Source organism: Drechmeria coniospora, chromosome 01 (genome assembly GCF_001625195.1).
Source record: "Drechmeria coniospora strain ARSEF 6962 chromosome 01, whole genome shotgun sequence".
NCBI lineage: Eukaryota > Fungi > Ascomycota > Sordariomycetes > Hypocreales > Ophiocordycipitaceae > Drechmeria > Drechmeria coniospora.
The window spans coordinates 4,263,295-4,286,777 of NC_054389.1; the positions used below are offsets into that span (position 1 = coordinate 4,263,295).

The window sequence follows — 23,483 nt, forward strand, 5'->3', positions numbered from 1 at the left end:
ACCGACACCATGCAAGGCAACGATCGTCGTGAGGAGGTTGAAAAGGATCGGGGGGGCGGCGGAGGGGGACCGACGTGATAATTTATTTCCATGTCAGCCAGATCTGACTGATTCTCTCCTTCCGGAGACGAGTTGCTAGGGATGCTTACGGGCGCTTACACCACATTCCGAGCCGCAGCTGAATCCTTTGGGGAGTGGGATGAGGTCGGCACACATCTTCCAGCCGGTAATTCGAGGCTTCGAGCTTGCTCGCAATAGCAGTGGCGGCACTGGCACCGGGCGTTTGGGCATCTGCATCCGATCCCAGCCAGCCAGCAAGGCATTCAGACAGGCAGCAACTGGCGGCCCCGTGTGGTCGACACTCGCGCTCGTCACCTGCATGCATGAAGCAAGAAGCATTATACGGTAGTTTATTACCTTTCTGCACTTGTCGCCGAGCGGGGCAAAGGTTAGCGTTGCTTCCGTCACAGTCATGGCGGTCAAGCAGTCTGACATTAGAATCGCATCTGCCGAATACACGTACATTGTACGTAAACGCCCTATGCAGCAGCAGTGGGTGAAATGCTGTTGGTGCCATGATGGACCGGGTCAAAAGGGTATCGTACCGATGCCCAAGATTTCGCCGACGTTGGTGCTGTGAGGACGGCGTGAGGGCCTTGTGGAGGAAGATGACAATGTTGATCATCCTTGCGTCCGCAACAACTCTTGTCTGGCCATGCCGATGCCAGGTGTAAAGTCGGATGTAATGTTGGATGCAAGTACTTTTACTTACGTGTACGGAGTAATTACAGCGTGAATGCTGTCCGCAAGTACTGGTACATGTAAGATTGTCACGCCGGAGACGGGAGCACCCGGCAGGCGATATAAATAGGACGCACACCGTATAAGTGGAAGTATTTCGTGCACCATGTACATCGGCAGCAAGCACAAGAAGTTAGCGGTACGTACCCATGCTTCCATGAGAAATGACACGCGAGGAATGAGAAACTGCAGTCCCTCTCTCCTGCCTCCACCTGATATCTGACGAGAGGCAGGCGAGACCCCCATGTCACATCTCAGGGAAGCCGACCCTGTCCTGTCCCTCACGCTCTTCCCTCACCTTCATTCTTACTGCCTTTGGGCCTTTGCCATTCTGCCTTTTGCCCTTTACCATCCATCGAGTGACCCGAACGACGGAAAATTACAGGAAGAAAAGCAAAGGGGCAAAAGCTGCAAGGCATCCTCCATGGACTACTCCGGCCAGTACCAGTTTCCCCAGCAGGCATATCACCACCAGCCGTTCGTGCCCTTGACGACGGCGCAGCCAGGCCCCTCTGACGGCGACTTCAACAACGCCTCGTCTGCGGTTAGTTTTCACCTACTCTGCGAACCTCACGGTGACCCTCCCGTCCAGTCGGCTGCTTCCGTCCGGCGCAGGCCAGCAAGTTGTCCTTCCGCTGAGGAGTCACCGTAGGCTGGCACCCAGTTGGACTTGACCGCCACGCCACAAAGCGCTGAGCTCGCCTCCCGTAACCCCCAGCCCCCGAGAGCCGAAGGACGGATATCGCAGAAGTACTTTTACGTCTCATCTAGCATGTGCTGACCCTGCCGACTCCCGGACAGGACCCCTTCGATGGCATGCATGCCGCTGAACAGTTCCAACCCTTTACTTTCCCCAATGACTTTGGCAACCTATCTCATCACAGCTTTTCTACCCCTCCAACCTTACCAGTCGACTGCTCGAGCGGCTTTGACAGGGACCAGCAACTGCAGCAGCAGCGCCATCACCATCACCATCTTCTGCCTTCTCCGCGTCACCAGCCTCGTGGGAGCACCAGCACCAATGGAGCCATGACTGCTGACCAGGGCGTTGCGACCCCCGAGGATGGACCCTCTGCCCGGACAGGCAGTGACGATGACGAGAACTTGACGCCGGCTCAGTCGCGGAGGAAAGCCCAGAACAGAGCTGCGTATGTGATACGGCGAGAATGAGCCATTGATCCAGTCACCGATGAAGACCGCGGCTGACGGACAGCTCTGCAGCCAGCGAGCCTTTAGGGAGAGGAAGGAACGGCACGTCAAGGACCTAGAAGCTAAGCTTGCCAACCTCCAGGCCGCGCAGCAGAAGACCGAGGTGGAGAACGAGCGGCTGAAACGCAACCTCCAGAAGGTGTCGACGGAGAACGAGATGCTGCGCGCCACCTCGTCGATGGGTATGGGTGTTCAAGGCACCCACGCGCCGGAACCACCGACAGATACAAGCTTCAAAGTGGTCCAAAATGACGAGAGCAAGCAGCTCCCCATCGACCCGTCGGATGACGTCGATCGATTGCTTCCCTTGGGCGCCACCTGGGACTTCATCATCACCCATGACCTGTTTAAGCGAGGCCTCGTCGACATTGGCCAAGTGACTGAGCGCCTCGCGTCCTGTGCCCGCTGCAACGGCCAGGGCCCGGCCTTTACGGAGCGGGACATCCTCCGCGCCATGGAGCTGAGCGTTGGCAGCGGCTCGGATGATTTGTTATCATAACCCCTCGACGTGACGCATACTGAACGAGCACGGGGGCACAACGGCGCCCGCATGATGAGATGACTTCACCCCGCGCATACCTCGACGGCCGAGAAGCGATGATGACGGTACACGCACGCCTGTTGCCGAGCGAATCTTGGCTGGCGTAGCGTTCCATGAAGCCAGAAACCTGAAAGTCGGTGAGAATCGTGGACGGTGGACGCCACGGCCGCGAGCCTATTTACGTAGCGCTTTCACTGCCTGCCTCGCTTCATAATGACCTGTGTCGAGGTCCATCTCGGTAGAGAAATTTCACAAATCACAGGGCGAAGGGAGGAGGAGGAACCCGGCCACCACCGCCTCGCTTTTTCGGTTTTTCTTCCTTCACCCTACATGTAAGGGTAACGAGACGGACATGGGAAGGATGCCAAGGAGCGAGGCTTGTATTTGAATGACATGCCATATCACACCATGTGTTACTACCAGTGTGGGCAGGGTGGAAGATGTGAGTATATTATTATACATATATGCTTATATGTATATCTGTACATGCATGCATGTATGCATGCAGAAATTCCTTGCCGACAAGCGTCTTTGACTTGCGAATGGTTGATGCTATACTCCGGCCAACTACGGCATGAAAACATGACAACTGAATCTCTCGCACTCTGCCCCTCGGCAAATATCGTTCCATCACTCGTACCGCCACCTCTCGCTAGACTAGCGAAAACGCACCCCGCTTGTGATGATGATGCAACGCCAAAACAATGAAATGGCAAACCTGCGAAATCGCTCGAGTTCAACCACAAAGAGCCACGCATCGAAGAAACGAGCCATGGGGTGACAGGATGCGTTCCGTGACGATGATGAACGCGCGCGCGCGCGCACTCGCCTCCCTTCATTCTCGACGCGGTATTGCCCCGAGGCACGTCGCGAACCCGGCCGATGTTCTCCGCAACGGCCGATGGCGGGTACAGACGGCCCTTCGAGCTTCGGGTTATCCTGAGGAGATGAGGGACGATTGAACGACCCTCCGGCACAGTTTGGTGTGCAAGTGCAAGTCGCCCCCCGCTCGCATCATCCCCTACCCCTCTTGACGTGTCCGGCTCATTCGCCTGCACGTCTCTCGTGTCTCGTCGCCTCCCCCACAAACTCCTCGTCGTCGCTCCCTCTTACCCCCCGCCCCCCCTCGGTCTCATTCTACCCCACCCTCTCTGCTTCTTCACATGCCAAAAAAGGGTGGCAGCTTAGAGAAAGGGCATTGCCGAGCCTGCTAGTAGTTCTTGGTCTTGCCGTTGGCCACCTCGTGGCCGATCTCGTCGAAGGGGTGCTTGATGGTCAGGCACCAGATGTCAAGGTAGTCGCAGATGGTGACGATGACGTCGACGACGAAGCTGCCGTAGATGCCGAAGCCGGTGCCGAGCATGAGAAAGACGAAGCCGACCTGGTACTCGCCGTTGCCGATGACGCTGGGCCAGCCGAAGCCGAGGCGGCTCTGAAGGAAGGGACCGAGGGAATCAACGACGCCGAAGATGAGGGGAAACATGAGGACGTTCACGTAGGGGAAGCTCATCTTGGTCAGGTGGGCCGTGATCATCTGGCCGACGCTGTAGGCGTTGATGAGACCGGCGAAGAGGACGAAAGGAACCAGGTGGTTGCGCAGGATGTCATTGTTGAGGCAGAGGTAGGTGACGATGAGGAACCAGGTGGCGAAGAAGGGCAGCAGGCCGACCAGGGCGCCGCGGGACTTGTCGCCGTTGGCGCGGCGGGCGCGGATGACATTGAACGACGACTCGACCGTGTTGAGGACGAGGACAATGCCGCCCTGGACGAGGTACCAATCGGTGAAGGAGAGGGCGTAGACGCGGGGCGGGATGCCTAGGGTCTCGGGGACGCCGAGGGTGCGGAGCATGCTCTGCTGCCAGAAGTGGGCGCCGCCGAGGAAACCGGTTAGGGCGTAGACGGTGACGAGGATGAGGACGCCTTCGACGGGCCCGTTGACGAAGCCGAGGGTGAGCGTCTTGGTGTGGTACTCGTCCCAGGTCTGGACGTAGAACGTGAGGAGGGCTGGGCGAAAATCCAGCCGCGTTAGCCTCGGACTGGCGAGTAGGGGCCAGGGGAGGAGGTGAAGACAGGCGATGGGGAAAGGGGGCAAGCAAAGGATGCGGTAGGCGAACTCACATGCGAAGAGGGTGGCGACGGTGCGCCAGCCCTGACCCATGTTCTGGGAGGCGGCGAAGATGAGGACCTCGAGGGTGGTGTTGAGGGCGTCGACGCCATGGTCGAACAGCTCGCCGAGGGGACCCGACTGCTTCGTGCGACGAGCCTGGGAGCCGTCGATGGCGTCAAAGGTCTGGTAGAGAAACAGGCCGAGGGCCCAGCTGAAGTAGACCCAGCGGGGGCAGTCCTGGTCGAGCAGGGGCGTGTACCACAGCAGGGTGAGGAAGTTGACGACGACGAACATGAAGCCGGTGAGGGTGATGAGGTTGGGGGCTATGGAGAGGGGGAAGAAGCTGATGACGAAGTTCCACCACGGACGCATGATGTACTTGGAGGTGAGGGAGCGATCTACCGACGAGTACTTGTACTCGCGGAGCGCCGCGAGGTTCATCTGGCGAACGTAGACCATTGTTGCTGGAAGGGAAGGACGGCGGAGAAGGTCGCTGCTGCGGAGTGCGTCGTGCCCGGTTCGTCGAGCGGAGGAGGCGATGCAGGTACGAGTGGGATGGGCAGCAGCGGCCTGCTAGTTGCGCTTCGCCGCAAGGCGATGGGAGGGCGGATGGATGGGCGTGGCGAACGGCCAACAGAATCAAGGTTGGACGACGGACGGATGGACGGGGGGGACGGACGACCAGGGAGTTTGTGGAGGGTGTCGTGTCGGGACGGGATGGGATGAATTAAAAGGAGGGATAAACAAACGGATGGAGTATTCCGTGCCGAAGCCGCAGACCGAGCGGGATGGCAACGGCGGTTGGCGCGCGAGCGAAAATTAAAAAAAAAAATAGATGGGCGCAGGAGAAGGAAGGGCAAAGGCTGCAAACAAGAAGGCTGCGATGGGCGGCCGAGGGTGCTGCTGGTGGAGGAATGCAATGACGATGTTGAGGATGGCAGGCTTACAGGGGGGCAGAGGACGATCGAAGAAGAAAGGAGCGGATGGAGATGGGAATGGGGATGCGGATGGTGAGTGTGCGTCGCGTGCTCTCCCGAGGCTGCGTCCCGTGTTCCGATGGCCGCCTTCTCACGAGCAAATACACGCACTGTCGCGATTGTTGCACGGAGGAGAACGAACGCGTGATGCTACTGGACGGACAGGATCCAGGGACTCACGGGTGGGATGATGACAGGTGTGCTCGTGTGGGCGGGCAAAACTGGAAATTGTGGCTGTGGCCCACCAAGTAATAAAAGACTAACCTGTACGAGCAATTAATTCTCATACAAGTACTTGTAACAAATTGCACCTACTCCGTAAGTAGTTGTACTCCGTCGGTAAAGTGTTCTCCCTACGGAGCACTTGTACCTGTACATCAGCGTGGAACCCGTGCAAACGAAGTGCTTGCTTGCTATACGGGGTACAGTGGACGGACGGAGCACTTCCAGAGTAGGTAAACGCATGTACTTACTGCACTGTAATTACGTGCAATGCAAGTAAAACCCCAGTTGCCCAGTCAGGTCAGCCCTGTCCAGCCTTCCCTCGACCTTTCCGGCTAGCTGGGCTGCATCTGATGATCCAGAACTTGGGTGGCGATATCAATACCGGCCTCGGAACACCCTGTAGCGGTCGTTTGCTCGGGGTGGCGCACGTGCCAAATCGCTCATGGTGGCGGAGAAATAAGACCCCTAGGGACTCTAACCCCTTTTTTTGTTCGGACCTCTCGACCGAGCTGGGGATTCGGGACTCGGCACAGCACATTGTGGGAGCGATTTACAAGCCTCTTGAACTCGAAATTCAAGTTCGGATTGCCTCTGACGCACCTACGAGTACTGTACACCTACTTATTCCTACACGTGGGTACATGTAAGTACGTACAGTACAACATGCACGACCTTGCTCGCACACGCTTGCACGCTACACTACACGTACACGGTAAGCTGCCCTTCGCCGAGGGATGCACACATGAGCCGAGTATAAGGCCTGTATTCATAGCAACTGCCGAATAAAGGGCAATGCCGAAATTCCTAGGCATGCGATGCCCATCCCATCCGCACTTGTCCTGTCCTGTCGACGACAAAATGCACATGCCTGATACCGATACTCGGACGCCGTGCTCGATGCTCCGTACTCCGTAACCCTCTCTAACCGCACTCGTCCTTGGGCCCACCGACGAGGCCAAATGCACGTCCGAGGACGATGTCGTCGTGCTGCTCCCGCCCGTGCTCGTACAGCATGCACACTCGGCCCCCCATCTACATGGCACCGATGCCGATGCTCGGCCTTACCTGCACCGTCCTCGGCCAGCCAACCCCCGGGCTCGACCGTGGCGTCGTCGGCAGCTCCATGGCGGGGAGACGGTTCGTGTCGTTGCTCCCGCCGACGTCGTCGCTCGAGGCGTCATCGCCACTCTCCCGCTCGTCGGCCGCCAGCTCGATGACGAGACGGCCATGCGAGAGGCTCCTCCGTCCGGCTGCCCTGCGCGGGCCGCGACGGGTGCGCTCCGTCGTCGTCGACGCCTCGTCGTCCGAGACCCAATCCCGCCCGTAGCTGCAGTCGAGGGGTATGCTGCTTGCCGCCACGAGGCAGCCATCCTGCTCGTCGAAGACGGGAGCGAGCGCGCGCAGCCAGACGTCGCCGTTGCGTTCAAAGTGCCGCACGCGACGTTCCATGTCCCGGAGGTGCTCGGCCCGCGTGGCTCCCCTGTCCGCCTGCGATCCGCTGCTCTCGTCAAACAAGGCGCTCGCCAAGGCCAAGGCTTCTCGGGCTCTGCGTTCGTGCTCGAAGATGGCCTTCCACTCGCGACGGCGCGTGAACGAGGCGCGATCCAGGGCCGAGGCGCAGAAGGTCGGGGGAGGAGAACCGTTGGAGGAAATGGGAGGGGAGGGAATGTTCGGATCGCCCATCCACGGCAGGGCTTCGGCCGAGAATCGCATCGTCGCTGTCCTCGGTTGGCTCTCGCGAGGGGATGGGCAAGGCTCGACGTCCACCACCACCATGGGGCAGCTCAACGTCAGCTGCTGCTGACGAGCGTCGCCGCCGTCGCCGGGCTGCGCTCGTCGTCTGGGCGACTCCCCGTCCGATTCCGCCTCGTCCCCTTGCGAGCCGCTCTCCCGGCCGCGCTCCTTTGTTTGCTTGGCGCCCTGCATGACCTCCAGGTCGCGCCGCTTCCTATCGCGAACGGCATCCTTGCGACTCTTGCTCGATGCCGGCGTCGTCGGCCGCGAGTCGTCTCGGGCCGAGACGACGGGCTTCTCCGGAATGATGATGCGCGCCTGACATTGGCAGTCCTCGCCGGTTCCCGTGGAAGAATTGCCATTGTCGACGGCGAGAGCTAGCTTCGTGCATCTCGACGGGCTGCGCTGTGCGTTTTCCGTCGGCACTCTGGGTCTCGCCTCTTGGCTTTCGGACGAGCCAGAACAGCTGCGGCCGCTCCGTCGATGCGTAGAATTGGACCAAGACTTCTGCTGCGACAGCAAGCCGTCGATGGAGACGGGAGTTACGTTGCGACTTGCCTTCATGCTCGAGCCGCGAGCAGGATAGGACGAACGCTCAAAGGTCAGGGAATCCTGCCTGCCGTGGCCGGGGCCGGAGCCGGGACTGTCATCGGGCGACGCCGAGCGGTTCCAGGGTGCCGAGCCGTCGTCGAGCAGAGGCGTGTCGAGGGGCGTGGGCAGGATGCCGATGTAGTCGTACGGCTTGCCGCCGCCGGCGCCTCCGAGCGGTTGCTGTATCGACAGCGGAGCCATCCTGCTTCGCCGATGGATGGCGGAATGGGGGGAACCGGATCGCGAGGGCGCGGTGCTCGGGGGCTCCGAGACTTCGGTGACGGGCCGTAGAACCGTCACGACGCCCTTTTCGTTGACAAAGGTGCGAACCGTCCCCTTCCTGGCCGGTGCCGCCGGACCACCCGGCGGAGGGCGGATGGGGGGCTGAGCCGGTGCATGGTCCGCGATGGGTACGGCCTCCATTGGGATGGTGATGGCGATGTGTCGATGGCCGCCGATGGTCGTGCCCGAGACGGCCGAGTCCGGGAGCGGTAGATTTTTGGGGGCCCTAGGCATTGATTTGCTCCTCCGGCCGACCCTGAGCTTCCTGAACTTCTTGGCCAGTCGGCTCCGGTCGTCGTGCTCGTCTTCGGCACCGCCGCCGTAGGGAATCGACATGAAGTTTCCCGGCGGGGGCGGGTGATTCTTGAGGAAGTCGACGAGGCTAGCCACCTCCTCCCTCGTGCGACGACTTCCGATGCTGCTCTTGAGCAGCATGGCCCCTTCCATGTTGCCGGAAGAAAAGCTCCCCTCGGTCGCCGACAAGTTCGAGGCAGTCTTGGGCCGCGGCCGGGCATCTGGCTGCCGTTCCAGACCCCGAGGATTACGGCCACGAGGGAGAGCCGAGGGAATCTCGGGCGCCAAAGGAAGTGTGGGAGTCGAGGGAAGCGTGGGAAGAGGAGGAGGACGACGAGCTGGGTCGGCGCGTCCTAAAAGCCGCCAGCTAGAGGCTTCGGGGGGCGCCATCGCCCCGCGGCTAGCAAGACAAAAAAGGGACTCGTACGGGATGCCGAGCGTTCGGTGGGATATCGGGCTTGGAAGTTGGCTGTTGGCCGTTGGCTCTTCGCTCACAACCTGTGTGCCCACAACGCCGCGTCCGCTCACAGCCGCCCTTGCATCATGCGACTAGGCTGGTCGGTTTGTGAGCTGGCAAAGAAAGAAAGCCAATATCATATGCCGGCAAACCGTGCCTCCTCGTACCCAGTCACCCGCACTTTTGGGGCGCTTGGTTGATGACGTGCGAGACAAGCAGACAAAGTACTATCCAATGAGCGAGACTCGTCGACAAAAGCAACGGGGAATCGACAACGAGACGACGAGACGACTGAATTGCACTCCCAAGGCCGAGTTTGTGTAGCGTGCCTCTAGATGGGCCTGGTCGACTGGAAAGGAGACGGACGGTTCGAGAAAAGGGCGGGAATCTATCTCCTGCACACAATGGAAGAGGAAAGTTGGGACTCTCACGGAGACGACGAGGAGGAGGACGGAGGACGGAGCGCCAAGAGGGCGAAGGGTCCCGGACGGGGGCCAACGTCGTTGGGCCAAGCTGGGGACGGACTCGGGAAAGACATGTCGTTCATTGCGTGCGTGTTCACGAGTCGCAACGGACACTACCTCCCTCCGGTTAGTGTGCTCCGCGATGCTTGCCTCCGCAATGCCTGGTTCCTGCCTTTGATTGCAAGTTCTTGTACGGAGTACTGTAGGTGCAGGTACGGAGTAAGTACACGGACACACACACACGACGACATGTACATTCACGCACACTTACAGTGGAAAGGTACAATACGAGCGAGGAAGAAGTACCTAATTGGGATCGACGAGACCATCGTGCCGACTGCTACAGTACAGTTGGCGGAAGGCACTGTACACCCGTGTGTCTGTACACCCGTGTGTCTGTACACCCGTCTGTCTGTACACCCGTCTGTCCGTACCGGTACGAATACGAGCATGCAGTACTCCGTGCAACTACTGTGCTCTGCGAAACTTCTCCTAGTAGATGTACTGTACACGTACAACGTACTGTTACAACACAAATGTACGCGTCCGGCACGTGTTCATGCAACTCTACATGTATGTGCCGACGACGATCTCACTCGGATATGATGCCCGTTTCTACCACTCGTACGGACTGCAACTCCGTACTAATTACCTGTTGTAATAATATCCTTCCTCCGAATACTGCGTACATGAGGCAGTGTTGACCACTTGCCGTTCATTCTACTAGGCTCCGGCACAAACCAGCAAGTGCCCACCTAGCATGCGGCAGGCGGAAGCACACCTACAGTCGTGCTGTATTCGCTCAAAGTAAGTACTGTACGGAGTATTACTCGTACACCACTTCCAAATCTTGTGCTTGTACGAGCAAGTACGACGGTAAGCTGGCCACTTCCCATCTTGCATATTGCGTAGATGCGATGACAAAAAACTCCCTCGTCCACTGTCATCGAAGTGGTGCTTTCCCAGGTACGGCATACAAGTCCATGCACTGTAGCCGTACTGTACGCAAGTACATGTACAACTACGTGCAAGCACTGCAACTCGTACGTCTACTGTTACGGCACCTCTTCCATTTTGCTTTCGTCTCTGGACACGTCACGTCAGCCCGATTCCATTGTCGTCAGCGCTTGCTTTTGTTTTGCTTTTTGCCCCCGTCGACGCTCCGGAGAGAGGGACGGGAAAAAGGAATGATCGGGGCGACGGTGGACCTCCGACCAGTGAAGCACCTTGGTCGTGCTCCGTGCCATGACATGAATCCACTCAGCCGCGCCGATGGCTCAGAGAGCTTGTCCCGACCCACAGGACTAACTGCGAACCCGGCCCGCGGGGTGTTCCGCGATGCCTGAACTGCTGAACGCCGACCGCGAGCCGTCGCGTTCTCGCCGTTGCTTTGGTTGGCCAGGGCATCCCGGCACACCTTACTGTAAGTACACGCCTGTGTGCTAGGTTCGTAAGCATTACCTTGCCGCACTCCGTACTGTGCTGTATTTTGTGCTTGTCGCTAGTACATGGATGCCCAAGTACACCAAAGTACACCTAAGTACTGTACGGAGTACAATGCAAGTACATGTACGCTTGCAGTCCTGTACCGTACGTCGTATCTGCGCCGACGACGAGAATCCTGTTTGCAAGTACCCCCTAGACGTTGCCTGGTTGTCGTAGGTCCAAGTAATTGTATGAGTAGTACACCTATGCTAATGGAACATAATTACTTGTTACGGAAATACCCATCATATGACTTCCTTGGCCGGGGATATTTACCAATATGGTGGTGGGGGGTAATAGATCATTTCCGAAACCTGTGCCTTGATGAAGTTGATGTACGGAGTATTACTTACTGTACACCTATCTGGAGGTATACATACACTGTACATGGCTAGCCGTGCTTGTGCGAGGAGTATCCGTCCACAAAGTGGAAGAATGCTCTCCAGCACGTTATTAAGGGGAAAAATACAGCTGCTCACTGCTATACTCGGAACGTGCAGTACACGTGTACAGTATGTGTTAGTACGCGTGCATGGGCACACAGACGGATTGAGCGGAAGACGTTCAGTACCAGCCAACGTCGCACGTACAAGTGCGCATCTTTGTGCGGTCCTTGCCGTTCATCCAAAGACCACCAATCCAGTAATGCTAGCGAGGGCCACAATCTGGTTACATGCGCCACCCGATGATCGGTTGTTGCCAATTGTGACAAGGAGACGAAGTAATCAACAGCCAAAGTCAGCCAAACCTGTCACTCCGCCCCACGTCTTGAGGGGAGGGAACTGCTGTACTTGCAAGTACGGAATACTCCGCACAACTACTGTACTTAAGTAAGTACAGGTGTTCTCCAAGGGACAAGCAAGTTACGCTGCGCATAAAGTATTAATAATACCAGCAGCACCAAACCGGAAATGGGCCTGGTGTAATAATACTCCGTACGCCATAATGTAGCCACCTATGCTGCCTACAATAACTAATGGCTCCCGGAACCCACGACTGGTTGTGTTACTATCATGTTGTAAAAGATCTCTTCCATATTTGTGCATAAATCAGTGGAAATATACCCCAAAGCCTCGGTAGGTAGCATTCTCTGCCATTTTCGAAATAATACTTTTCATCACCGAGACCGCGTATTAATGCTCGCCCGACAGAAATGGACAAATACCTGTGGTTTGGGCGTGGCCGTAATGCTCCGTACACCCTCCCTCTGTACGAAGAATGGCAACCTAAGAGTACCAATCCACATGTACTTGTAAACAAGTCTTTGCATGTGCTCGCGCTCGCTCGTACGAGGGCCATGCGCAGTATAAGGGTCCTGCCCTCTGCCAAGAACCTCTACGGGCGATGACCTGCCTGCCTGCATTAGTATCGTCTTAGTGCCCATCCCTGCAGTGCCGCTAATAACTGCGCGCATCATCCAACATCACCACTAGCTGCTGGTGACCAGACCGCAAGGGGGCCGCTCACACGAACTCCCCATCATCATGCTGTTATGATTCATCACACGCGCAACAAACGCGCGACGAGCACTCCGTGCATGTACGGACGAGTAATGTGACCAAACCTACGGGGTACTCCGCACTCTTCCACGCATCTACAGTGCTTCGTGGTGTCTACACCAACAGGTTGCCAGACGCACGGGGGTAAGCGTGCTGGTACGTAGGAAACGAGTGTACTGGTTACCACGTACACGAAACAGACAACACAACACGTCGCCGGCATATCGCATCATTCGATATCGATGCGAATGCTCCCCGCTGTGCGAATCCCACCTTTTCGGAACAATGCTGTAATTATTTCGTCTCAGCCTTTGCAATGTATATACCTTCCTGCGCCGAACTGGACCTGCTGCCCAGGTTCCGTCTCGCAGATCATGCCCGCCAACGCCTTGCAATGCAACGCAACCAAATAAATCGACTGACTGATTGTAGGTGGTGGTAGTGCTAGTAATAGTAATAGTAGTAGCAGCAGCAGCGGCAGCGGCTGCCCCATTCACACGAGTTCGAAAGTACAAACGGCAAAACTCCTGGCCCGATGATGCCCTCAGCGCTTCTTCGGCAAAAACAAGCTGGGCTTGGACTTCTTGCGCGCCACAGGTGGAGCTGGCTTGTTCGCTGCCTGCGGAGCTAGTCAGCGACCACCTTGTTTCCAGCACTGGCTGACGAGAGTCCGCGAGGGGAAACATTACCTTTTCGTTCGTCATCGTGCCCGCACCTGCCGATACGCTCGTCGCATTCTTCGGGCCCGGCCTCGGACCCGTCGGAGGTGCGACCGGATGAACAGTCGTAGGAGCCGGAGGTCGCTCCGGAGGCGTCATCCCAAGCACCGACATGGCCGACGGATCCTTCGGTGCCGCCGCCGGCTTGCTCGCCTTTTGGCCAAACTTGGCCTGGAGTCCGCCGCGCTGCTTGTCGTTGGCCGCCTGCATTCTCGTTAGCATGCTCGAAAGATGCTCTCGTGCTCCGGTCAAGACGTACCCTCTTCGCCCCGGGCTGACCGACCATTCCGTTGTCGAGCGGTCGTTTCCTCGCCTCCGTGGAAGTGTGTATGACTGGTGGTCCAGAACCCACGCGGAGCACTGCTTTGTCGGGGAAGACGTCGGCTCGAGCTGCCGGGGCGCTTCCGTTGCCGCCGCCGCTCCCCGCTCCCCCTCCAGTGTGGGAGTCTGCCCAGGCCGGAGCGCCGTTTCTGGTGCTGTTATCCGCAGACGCAATCTGCTCCGGGGCATCAGGCATGGCTATTTCCCTTGAAATCGCCACCCGCGGTTCCTCATGAAGGCTGCTCGCCTTGATCTGCTTCAGGGGTTGGCGAAGCATCGAGACGATGTTCCCCTTCGTGTATCGACCTCTGTTCTGCGCGTCTTCGATGAGCTTGCGCCAAAACTCGCCCTGCACGAGCGCGCGCGAATCGCCGAGGATCCAGAGCGAAGATTTCGCTCGCGTCAACCCAACGTTCATGCGGCGAATGTCCGTCATGAAACCGATGCCGCCCGTCGAGCTGGCTCGAACGCACGAGAAGATGATAATCTCGCACTCGCGACCCTGAAAGGCGTCCGTGGTGTTAAACTCGACCATGTCCGTAATGTTCTCACCAAACCGAGCCTTGAATCGGTTCCGGAGCTCGAAAAGCTGGGCCTTGTACGGCGTGATGATGCCGATTTTGCCGGACATGTCACAGTGCTGATAATCCTTGCTGAACGTGGCGTATAGCTGCATGGCAACCTCAAGTTCCCGCACGTTGACCAGCGATTGACCCTTGCGGCCCCTTTCCTGAACACCTTCGACGTCGAAAAAGCGATACGCGCCGAGCAGCTCGCTATTATGCCATGGCTGTCGCCGAAGTTTTGCCATGTCTTGGCCGTCCTGCAGCTGCCCTTCATAGAACTCTCTGCTCGGGAACATGCTGATTTCGGGGTGCATACGATACTGCATGTCCAGGAGATGGACCGAGTCGGGGTGGTTCTGCTGCATCCGTACGAACAAGCTCTGGTCGTATCCGAATCGCGCCGCAGACTGCGAGAGGACCGTCGGAGGCAGCTGCTTCGGATCACCGACGAGGACGCACTTGCAACACCCGTACTTTAGCGGAATGAGCGCGCTCAGCTCCACGCATTGAGCCGCCTCGTCGATGATGACCGTCTCAAACTCCACGTCCAGGTTGCGGAACATCTCGTGGCCGCTGCCGCTGAGCGTCGCGCAAAGAACCTGGGCCGAGTTGAGGATTTCCTGTTGAACTTGGCGCCGCCGCAGCTCTCTCTCTCTCGCCATTGTGTTTCCGCTGCTTTTGTCTGCGTCAATCATCTTTCCGATGTGTATCTGCTGGCGCTTCAGCTCTTCGAATTTTCGAGACAGGCTGCTGTATTCCGCTCGGTCCTCGTGGCCGCGAGCTACCTCTAGTAGCGGTCGGAGAAGCCCCAGTTCTTCCTTGATCTTTGCCGCGTCTTGGTGAAGCTTCTCCCGATCGGTCTTTGCTTTGTCCGCCGTGTTATCTCCTTCCAGTCGTACTCGTACAAGCTCGTCAAGTGTTACGTCCTTGACGGCGGCGTTGATGGCGTCGCTGCGTCCGAGCCGCAAAACGTTAATGTTCCGCATTTTCCCGCTTCTCGTCTTGACGCCGTTCTTCAATCGAAGCACCAGTTCGTCTACCGCGGCGTTGCTGGGGGCGCAGACGAGAAGTTTCTTTGGCCGAGCCTGATTGTTCGCGTTCGGGGCGGTGGCTGGTCGAAGCGGGTTGCTGACGGGAACACCAGCCGAAGCTTGAGACAATTGCTCGGAGAGGAGCGACCCAACCATGGCAATGATAGTTTTCGTCTTGCCAGTTCCCGGAGGCCTTTACTCAATCAGTAACGGGAACGCAAGGCGCTCCGGAACAGAGGTGCAACATACCCTTGAATCAGCGTGAAGCCGTCGTTCTCGTGGGCACCCAGAACGGCCAAGGCCTGACCTCTATTGAGGGCCCAGTTCTGCATGGCATTGGAAACTCTCTCGTCGCCGTACCGAAGTATCGGGGAAGGTTCCGCTTTCAGAATCTCATCCATGAGGTCGTAATACTGCAAGCTCTCCAAAGCAGCGTATTCTCGCTCAATCGTCGTCATGTTCGTGATCTTGATGCCATGAACGCTGACGCCAGGCGTCAGTATGGACGAGAGCGAGTTGTTACGAGACGCGATGCGATACGTAATTTCTACCGTATCCTTCTTGTACGTCAGACGATGGACCCGCGCAAGGCAATGCTTTGCCGACGCATTTTTCAGTGGGTTCTCGTCTTGCGACACCAGGAGGATGTCACCTTCCGACACCCCCCGTTCTCGGTTCTGCAAGACCGGCATCGTAAAGGTCACCTCTAAGTAACTATCAACGCTAGCTCGACTGGCAATTTTCATTCCAAAGGCTTGAGTTGTTATCTCATCCTTGGCCGTCACGAAAGCCCGCCAAGCTTCCGATGCGAGGAGAGGGAAGAAAGTCCCCTGATACTGAGTGGGATCTGGGTATTTGGTGGCGACTTCGGTTGCCTTAGGACCATTTGGGGGGTCGCCACCTTCGTGGAAGATGTCCCATGCAAGGATGGTATTGTGCAGTCTGTCCATCGGAGGGATCAGTCGTGCTCTCATTTCCTTGACAGATCGTTGCTGTCGCGTCTTCTTGACGGGCCTGCGGACCTTGTCGCGAAGAGCTTGCTGCTTCCTTCTCTCGTGTTCGTCTAGCGACTTCTGGCCGCCGGTACTAATGGCAATAAGCTGGTTGTCGGTGTCGGATTCGTCGCTCTCGCCGCCAGAGTCCTCATCGGAGCTGTTGACCATGATTTCGCTTCTTGCGTTTTCCTTTCCTGTGAGGGGCAGGTCGGGGCCCTCCCCGGACGCGATTTCTCCTCGGAGGCGCCGGGCTTTGGCGATGGTTTCTGCATCCCTGCGAGCCTTTTCTGCCTTCTCTCTTTGCCGGCTCTCCTTGAGGGCCGAGATGGCTTTCGTGTCAATGGCCTTGGACTTTGCCTGCTGCCGAGCTGCGATCTGTTTGAGTTGTGGATTCTCGATCGATCGACTCAGCTCAAGGACATCCAACCGATTAGACTTGCCCGACGACAGAGATGGCGTCGCCGTATTTGTCGGTGTTGACTTGGACCAGGCATCGAGCTTGCTTTGCCTCTTGACCTTGTCACTGCCCGCTTCTGGGAGGCGGCTGGAAGTTTGTGACACGGCGCCAATTTGGACAATCTGCACGTCGTCTTCGTGGCCAAGTGCTTCCAGAAGCTCGGCGCGTTGCCCGTCGTTCAGGTTCGTGGATCTGACGTATTTCCCCGGAACACTCGTCGGAACACAAGCATCAGTGATGAGCTTTCGAGACCCGGAGTTGATCTCTAAGCCATTCTCCCGCAGGCGCGTCAAGATCTTCCGTAGGACGCGAACGGTGGTGTCCACCAGATACACATCTTTCAGACGAATCATGTTCTCCATGCCGCGGAAGTTGTCTTTTGCCGGACCGAGCACCCTGGCCATCGCTTCCTTTTCGCCCCTTCCGTTCATCGTCGCTGACATGAAGAGGCCGTCTTCTTGGATAAGGCCTTCTGCAAGTTCCATGATGTCTCGGCAGAACTCTGTCATGATCTTGTTGCCGATAAACCGTGACCAATACTCGATATTCAAACAAGACTTGGAGACAAATCGCCACTGCTCATTCCACCAGCGAAGAACGATCGCCGACATCTTTCCATCCAACGATGTCGTCCTCAGCAACCCATCCGACGGGTCTGCCAGACCGGATAGAATGTCACGACTGGTGATCAAGAGCGGTCGAACGGGGTCCCAAGGGAAAGGCGTTCGCATGACTCGATCCATAGTCCAGACGATGGATGCCAGCGTCGGCTCGGGATGAAGCCGAGCCATATGTTGCAAGGCTGATTCCCGCGACACTTCGCTGGTCCAGCTTTTCAGAACCTCCATCGAGGCTTCTCCGAGACCAGTCTCATCGTTGTCGTGAACCGAGAGGCCGATGATGTTTTGAATGGCTAGCCGATGAGCAAAGAGCACGTTCAGATCGGTCGCGTCCAATTCCGAGATACGGCCGAGGATGCGGACGATGATGTCCACGATGCCTTTGAGCACCTTATTGAAGTGCTGGCCGGAGCCACTCAGTACATTTTTCTTCTCCGCTCGAATCTCCGAAACCGATATCAAGGGCTCGAGGCATGTCAAGATGTCCTTTGCTATTTCTGCTTGGTCCGAAGACATGTCGAACATCTCTATCAAGCATTCCCAGTACGCGGTAGAGTTCCGGGTGACGGTGACTTGCGGTTTCTTGCCGTCATTAATGGCGAAATATTCTTCTGCCAGCATCTTCATGTCCAGCTTTCGAGCGGTGTGAAGCACCGACTTGGCCGCGCTTGCGACCTTCAGAGTCGTCCATCCGTCGTTGCTGCTTCCCGGAGGCTTCAGGCTCCAGACGAGAAGGTCCTTGTTCTCGACCACGAGGTTGAAGGCCGAGCTAGCGTAGAGATGAGTAGTGCCGGATGCGATGACTTCCGTTTTGTCGTCGAGGAAAGACTTCATGGTGAAGGTCATGGCATCGAAGCCAGCTCTGATGCACGCTGCTTGGCCGGGCTCGCCAAGCGTTGCGTCCTTGGCAAGGTTTCGGAACAAGGTATGCGTCAGGACCTCGCAGGCATCGTACCTGCGATCACGCCCCAGCGATTGCAACCAGGGAGTAATCCAGGATATCGGAAACGGCACGGAGTCCTCGACGGCGGAGTCAACGCCGCTCCAACAGTCCTCTAGCGATTGTCGAAGAAGAATTCTGTACACAGGACTGGCGAATATCAGGTCTGCAATGACATTCGGTTTCGCATCGCCGACGACGTTCCAGAAGGCCTTTGGTGACTTCCTCAAGAGTTCGGTGAGGACCTTGATGGTGGCGACCAACACACCCTCGGAGCGGCAGAACTGGATATGACGGAATAGCAAGTCGTACACATGTGGGTTTCCTGGCCGCACTTCCAAGTTACGAAGACGGCTGACGATCAGGTCGTCGGTAAGGGTTCTCAGGACGCATTCAAAGCCTTGCCAGAATCGTTCGATATCCAGGTAATCCTCACTGGTAGGCTGCGAGAGGTCTTTTTGGCAAATGTCATCAATGCCTTTGACAAGACCACCGCTGACGGCCCAGTCAAACTGCTCCTCCGTCATGGACGAACTGCCGATTGTTTTCCAATTCTCCTGCGCCCACTTGAGACGGTCCTCAACCCTGGTGTCGAAAAGTGAATAGGTCATGCCAGGCAAGGGATCGGTTGACCCAAGTTTTAGGTACGTCTTTCCCTGCAGCCGCATGAAGACATACTGGAACGAAGATCGCTTCTCGGGGAAGCCAATGTAAGGCACGCAGCAGAGAGCCTCGTACACGGTGATGAGAACTTCAGGCAAATGCTGGCCGAACTGCGCTTTCTTGAATGTAGCGCCGCTATCCTCAATCTTCTCGATGAACTTCTTCGCCCAGTCAATGTTGTGATCGATGCGGGCAACGTCGAGCCGTTCCAGAAGGTGCTCGATGTGGTGCATAGCCTCCTCGTTCCATCGCCTACGGAACCATGGTTAGTGGGGCGGCTCGATTCAATCCAAGAGCCACTCGTCAACGACATACTCGGCAAACTTCTGGAGATTGGCCCTGCGTTTCATGTGCCAGTTGAGGACGCAGCCTGGACAAGATTTCAGGCAATCCTCCAGACGGGTGGTAAACTCATTCAGCCACTTGCCAGCATCCTTCTTGTCGAAGCCGAAGATCAGACTGTTCCAGTAGGTAATTTCGATACGCCGGTCTCCATCTTCAATTCGCTTCTTTTTCTCCTCGACAGTGATTCTCGAGTATATGTCGTCGAACGACTTGTAGTCTTCCGCGTCATCGGTGCTTATCTTCGGACACAGAAGGTGGTGTTCAGCAGGAACCTTTTGAAGTTCTTCGAACCATCTGGCCAAATCCTCGTTGAATTCCGCCATGGTATTGTTCGTGTCTCGCGTAGCATGTCTCCGAGTTGGGACGCAGTGATAGCGATCGTCTCAGCGAGCCAGGAAGCTGGTTTTAGAGGAGGAGAGACGCAAGCAAGGAAACCATTGCTCGAATTTTGACGTTGCGAATATGACACGATTCGAGTGCGGGCTTGGAATTTGGACGGGAAGGAGGGTGCCGAGGGCGTCGGTGGTCTTTGGCGACTGGGGGAGGCTGCGTGTTAGGGGAGGGTGCTGGCAGAGTGATTGCAATCTCAAATCGCTACAGTTCCCGGCCGCCGCGAAGCTGCAGCTCATCCAGGAACAGAGTCGAGCGTTGTGGGTGGTGATCAATCTCGATTGTGTGAACGCGTTAAGTAGAAAAGATACCTGGAGATGTATATTCAAGGTGCGCATCCTGTCGTAGCGCGGTTCATCCTAGTTCAAATGGTCCGTGCGCTTGGTCGCATTGCGCTGAGCATTATTAGTACGTTCCTGCACTCCGTAGGGGGTGCAGGCAGAGCGAGTATAGGGTACAAAGGGGAGCTGCTGTGGTGTTAGCCGGGACAAGTTTCAGCCGAAAATGACGACCTGCTTTCATGGACGAATAATACTTTCGCTCCGCAAAGAATGTACCGATATTATAAGCACTCTAAAATAAACATCCTTCAAGTCGTGAGCCCAGACTGTATGTCTGGTATCGGAAAATTGTCGTTGATGAAGCTGCAATGCAGTCAATGCAATGACTAGAGACGTTGCCTCTAATAAAGCCCCCGAGGCTGAGTCTGGATTCGAAGTCCCAGCCGAGAAGCTGCACGCCGCCTTTAAGATTTGGCGTCTCGTCGAGACGTCGATTTAAAGCTGTCAGCTACCTGGGCCAACCGTTCACATCCTCCCTCTGCTGCTTGTTCGGTTCTGCTACATGCGCTCTCAGCTTCCGTTACCTAGCAACCTGGAGAATGTGAAGGTAGCTTCTGGAAACCCTACCGAGACGTGCTCTCGTTGTTGTGATAACGAAAGGCAGGACTAGCTGGGTAGGTGTAACGACATTGTCCTCCAACCTTCTCTCTTTTCGCTTCACGATCTCTACACCTCCACCGCTTCCATCGCCTGCTCCTGGAACTTGTACATTTTAATGACAGTGCCTCGCCCCATTACTGCCAGTCGATACACCTATAGTCTTTGAGATGACACAGTGTCGCACAACGTCATGATGGAGGGTTCAAACACGAGTGCGGCGTCAATGTGCACCATAACTGGCCATGATCCTCAATTTGATCCGGACATCATCTTCGACCATGAAGTAATTGACCTCACAGAAGGTGCCACCTTCAATACCCACTCATTGCGTGACGGAGAACATCCGTTGGAAAAGGTTCGAATTCGGCATCAGACCTTCGAGAGGGGAGATGTTGCGGAAGCCAAGCAACTCGCCCTGGGTGCATATCCGATTGAGTTTCTGCAAATCAAAACCATCGTGAGAGACTACGCTGGTCATGTCATTCTTCGTGGCATCCCTATCACGAGGACGAGAAATTTGATGGGCAAGCTGCCCAAGAAACTGAACGAAGTATGCATGGTCCTGCATATCGACCGCGGCACAATGGGTACGACGACGAATGAATCATCCATCTTTATCGATGTTCACCCAGGCTCAATTGTGAGAAAGAGAAAATTCACTCTCACAAACTCAATCTACCCAGACCATTGCAGCTGCTCTGTGATGGCCCTGCCGGGCTTCGATCGAGATCGGTATCGTCGTAGCGCGGAGCGCACAGGGCGTCTCGTCTGCCGATGGGTCATGAAAATCTACTTTACAATGCAGGGTCGGAGGACTCGGCCGGACGAAGAAGTTCTCGAGCGGATCTCTGCCTCGGAAGTGTCAAACCTGCGATTCAAAACATCGGATGAAACACTGCGAAATCGTTGGCGCGGCGGAAGGGTGAAAGGCGGTTCATGGAACGGGAACACGGCTTTTCATGGCAATGTGGTAAGCTTGGACGTCCCCTCATGCCATCGGCCGTCTCGATCAAGAGGGTTTGGCCAGAAGTATACCCTGTTTGACGCATTTGCTGGTGCCGGCGGCGCTTCTCGTGGCGCGCAGAGCGCCGGGTTCAAGGTGTTGTATGCGATTGATAAATCGCCCGATGTCTGGGACACGTACCAGGCGAACTTTCCTGAAACAATGCTCTATGGAATGTCGGTCGACGAGTTCGTTCAATCAACTAGAAGGGAGCTGTTGCGGGCGGATGTGCTTCACCTCTCGCCTCCCTGCCAGTACTTCTCACCCGCGCATACTCGCCAAGCTGCTCACGATGATGAGAACATTTTCGCGCTTTTTGGCTGCAACGAACTGATCAATAGGATTCGCCCACGGATGATCACGGTGGAGCAAACCTTTGGCATTACCCATGATCGCCACCAAAAGTATCTCAAAACCCTGATTGGGGATTTCACTCAGTTTGGATACTCTGTGCGCTGGAAAGTTGTCAGACTTTGTCATTGGGGTTCGGCTCAGGATAGGAAGCGACTCATAGTTATTGCTGCCGCACCTGGAGAGAGCCTTCCTCCGTTTCCTCTTGACTCACACTCTGAAAGTGGCAGGGCAGGCTGCAAGCCATTTACAACCATATGGAGTGCCATTCGTGGGATACGACCAAGGGACCCCCTGCACAGTATCAGGGACGTTAAGAAGCACCACCCACCAAGACCAGCGCTTGATACGAGCAGACTCGTAGGAACGATCACGACAGGAGCCGGTGGCATCTACCATCCCGACGGAACGCGGGATCTGACCCTCCGAGAGTATGCTTGCTTGCAAGGGTTCCCTCCGAACCACCAATTTGTCGGTACCAAGACGAGCATTCGGCGACAAATTGGAAATGCATTCCCACCGAACACAGTTGAAATGCTATATCAACATTTGCAAGACTGGCTGTTGAAGGCTGATGGCTTTACCTTGTGTCAGCTACCTGAGGAGAACGTTTATGTGATCGACGACGAGGGTGACTTTATTTCGGACTCGAACTCGACTCCGAGATTCGGAACGACGAGCTTGCCATTTGACGATTTTGTACAGTTGGATGATGATTTCATGTTTTCATCCAGGCAGATATTGGAAAGGCGGTCCGATTTTGTAGATTTAACTTGATCTATCGGCAAGATGACGAGTGGTTCGGCTGCGGCCAAAGATCTGTACGTCTCGTGAATCAGGTTGCAGCCAATTGTTAACAGAATCCAAACAAGATGTCATGGAGACCAAGATTTTTTGCGGATATATCAACGCCATGTTCGATTCAACTCTGCTGTTTGCAAAGCGAATCATTAGAAGCGGCCCCTCTTCTGGGATAGAGCTGCACGACTTACCAGTGAGTTTATCCCCCATTGGTATGTAGGATCGGATACCAGAGTCCAGGGATATCGTCTTATAAACTGGAGGTGTACGCATATCCTGGTGTGCGCCTTGGTGCTGGATATTTCGTGTGGTACATCGAGCAGCAGTCTACAACGCAGCCGAATCTCGAAAACTTGGCGCGTTATACCTGTCATTTCCCAAACCAGGTAATTATGGCTCCAAGTAGAATAAGAACACGATTATTTGCATGTTTTATTCTCGAGTTGTCCATCAGGTAATTTGCAGGCGCCGAGGCAGCAACTGCCCGATATGTTCGGTCACAAAAGTGCCACACCTTCCTCCTTCCAACATGGTTTCTTCATCACCTCGTCTGCTGCAAATACAATTTGCAGCCTGAAAGGGCAGTGTAGCGTTCTCTTGTCAACTTCTACCACCGCCCAGATCTGCTGGCCTTCTGCCGACGCCTATACTTGACACCTACCCCCTCATCGCAG

The 23,483-nt window shown here is 56.2% G+C and overlaps 5 protein-coding genes across 5 annotated transcripts; 2 read left to right on the plus strand and 3 right to left on the minus strand.

Moving 5' to 3' along the window:
- Positions 1-1,045: 1,045 nt before the first annotated feature.
- Positions 1,046-2,509, plus strand: DCS_01037 (bZIP transcription factor; the record flags this gene model as incomplete). The annotated part of the gene is made up of 3 exons (XM_040798372.1): positions 1,046-1,345; positions 1,573-1,949; positions 2,023-2,509. The coding sequence occupies 3 exons, from the start codon at positions 1,046-1,048 to the stop codon at positions 2,507-2,509; spliced, it is 1,164 nt and encodes a 387-aa protein (XP_040659255.1).
- A 1,252-nt stretch (positions 2,510-3,761) lies between these two features.
- DCS_01038 (ethanolaminephosphotransferase) lies at positions 3,762-5,117 on the minus strand (the record flags this gene model as incomplete). The annotated part of the gene is made up of 1 exon (XM_040798373.1): positions 3,762-5,117. The coding sequence occupies one exon, from the start codon at positions 5,115-5,117 to the stop codon at positions 3,762-3,764; it is 1,356 nt and encodes a 451-aa protein (XP_040659256.1).
- A 1,775-nt stretch (positions 5,118-6,892) lies between these two features.
- On the minus strand, positions 6,893-9,151 carry DCS_01039 (uncharacterized protein; the record flags this gene model as incomplete). Its single annotated transcript, XM_040798374.1, has 1 exon — positions 6,893-9,151. The coding sequence occupies one exon, from the start codon at positions 9,149-9,151 to the stop codon at positions 6,893-6,895; it is 2,259 nt and encodes a 752-aa protein (XP_040659257.1).
- A 4,059-nt stretch (positions 9,152-13,210) lies between these two features.
- DCS_01040 (uncharacterized protein) lies at positions 13,211-19,646 on the minus strand (the record flags this gene model as incomplete). The annotated part of the gene is made up of 5 exons (XM_040798375.1): positions 13,211-13,285; positions 13,356-13,589; positions 13,645-15,496; positions 15,553-19,230; positions 19,294-19,646. 5 exons carry the CDS (start codon positions 19,644-19,646, stop codon positions 13,211-13,213), a joined length of 6,192 nt encoding a protein of 2,063 aa, XP_040659258.1.
- Positions 19,647-20,844: 1,198 nt separating this feature from the next.
- Positions 20,845-22,785, plus strand: DCS_01041 (rid1; the record flags this gene model as incomplete). Its single annotated transcript, XM_040798376.1, has 1 exon — positions 20,845-22,785. One exon carries the CDS (start codon positions 20,845-20,847, stop codon positions 22,783-22,785), a length of 1,941 nt encoding a protein of 646 aa, XP_040659259.1.
- Between the last annotated feature and the right edge of the window lie 698 nt (positions 22,786-23,483).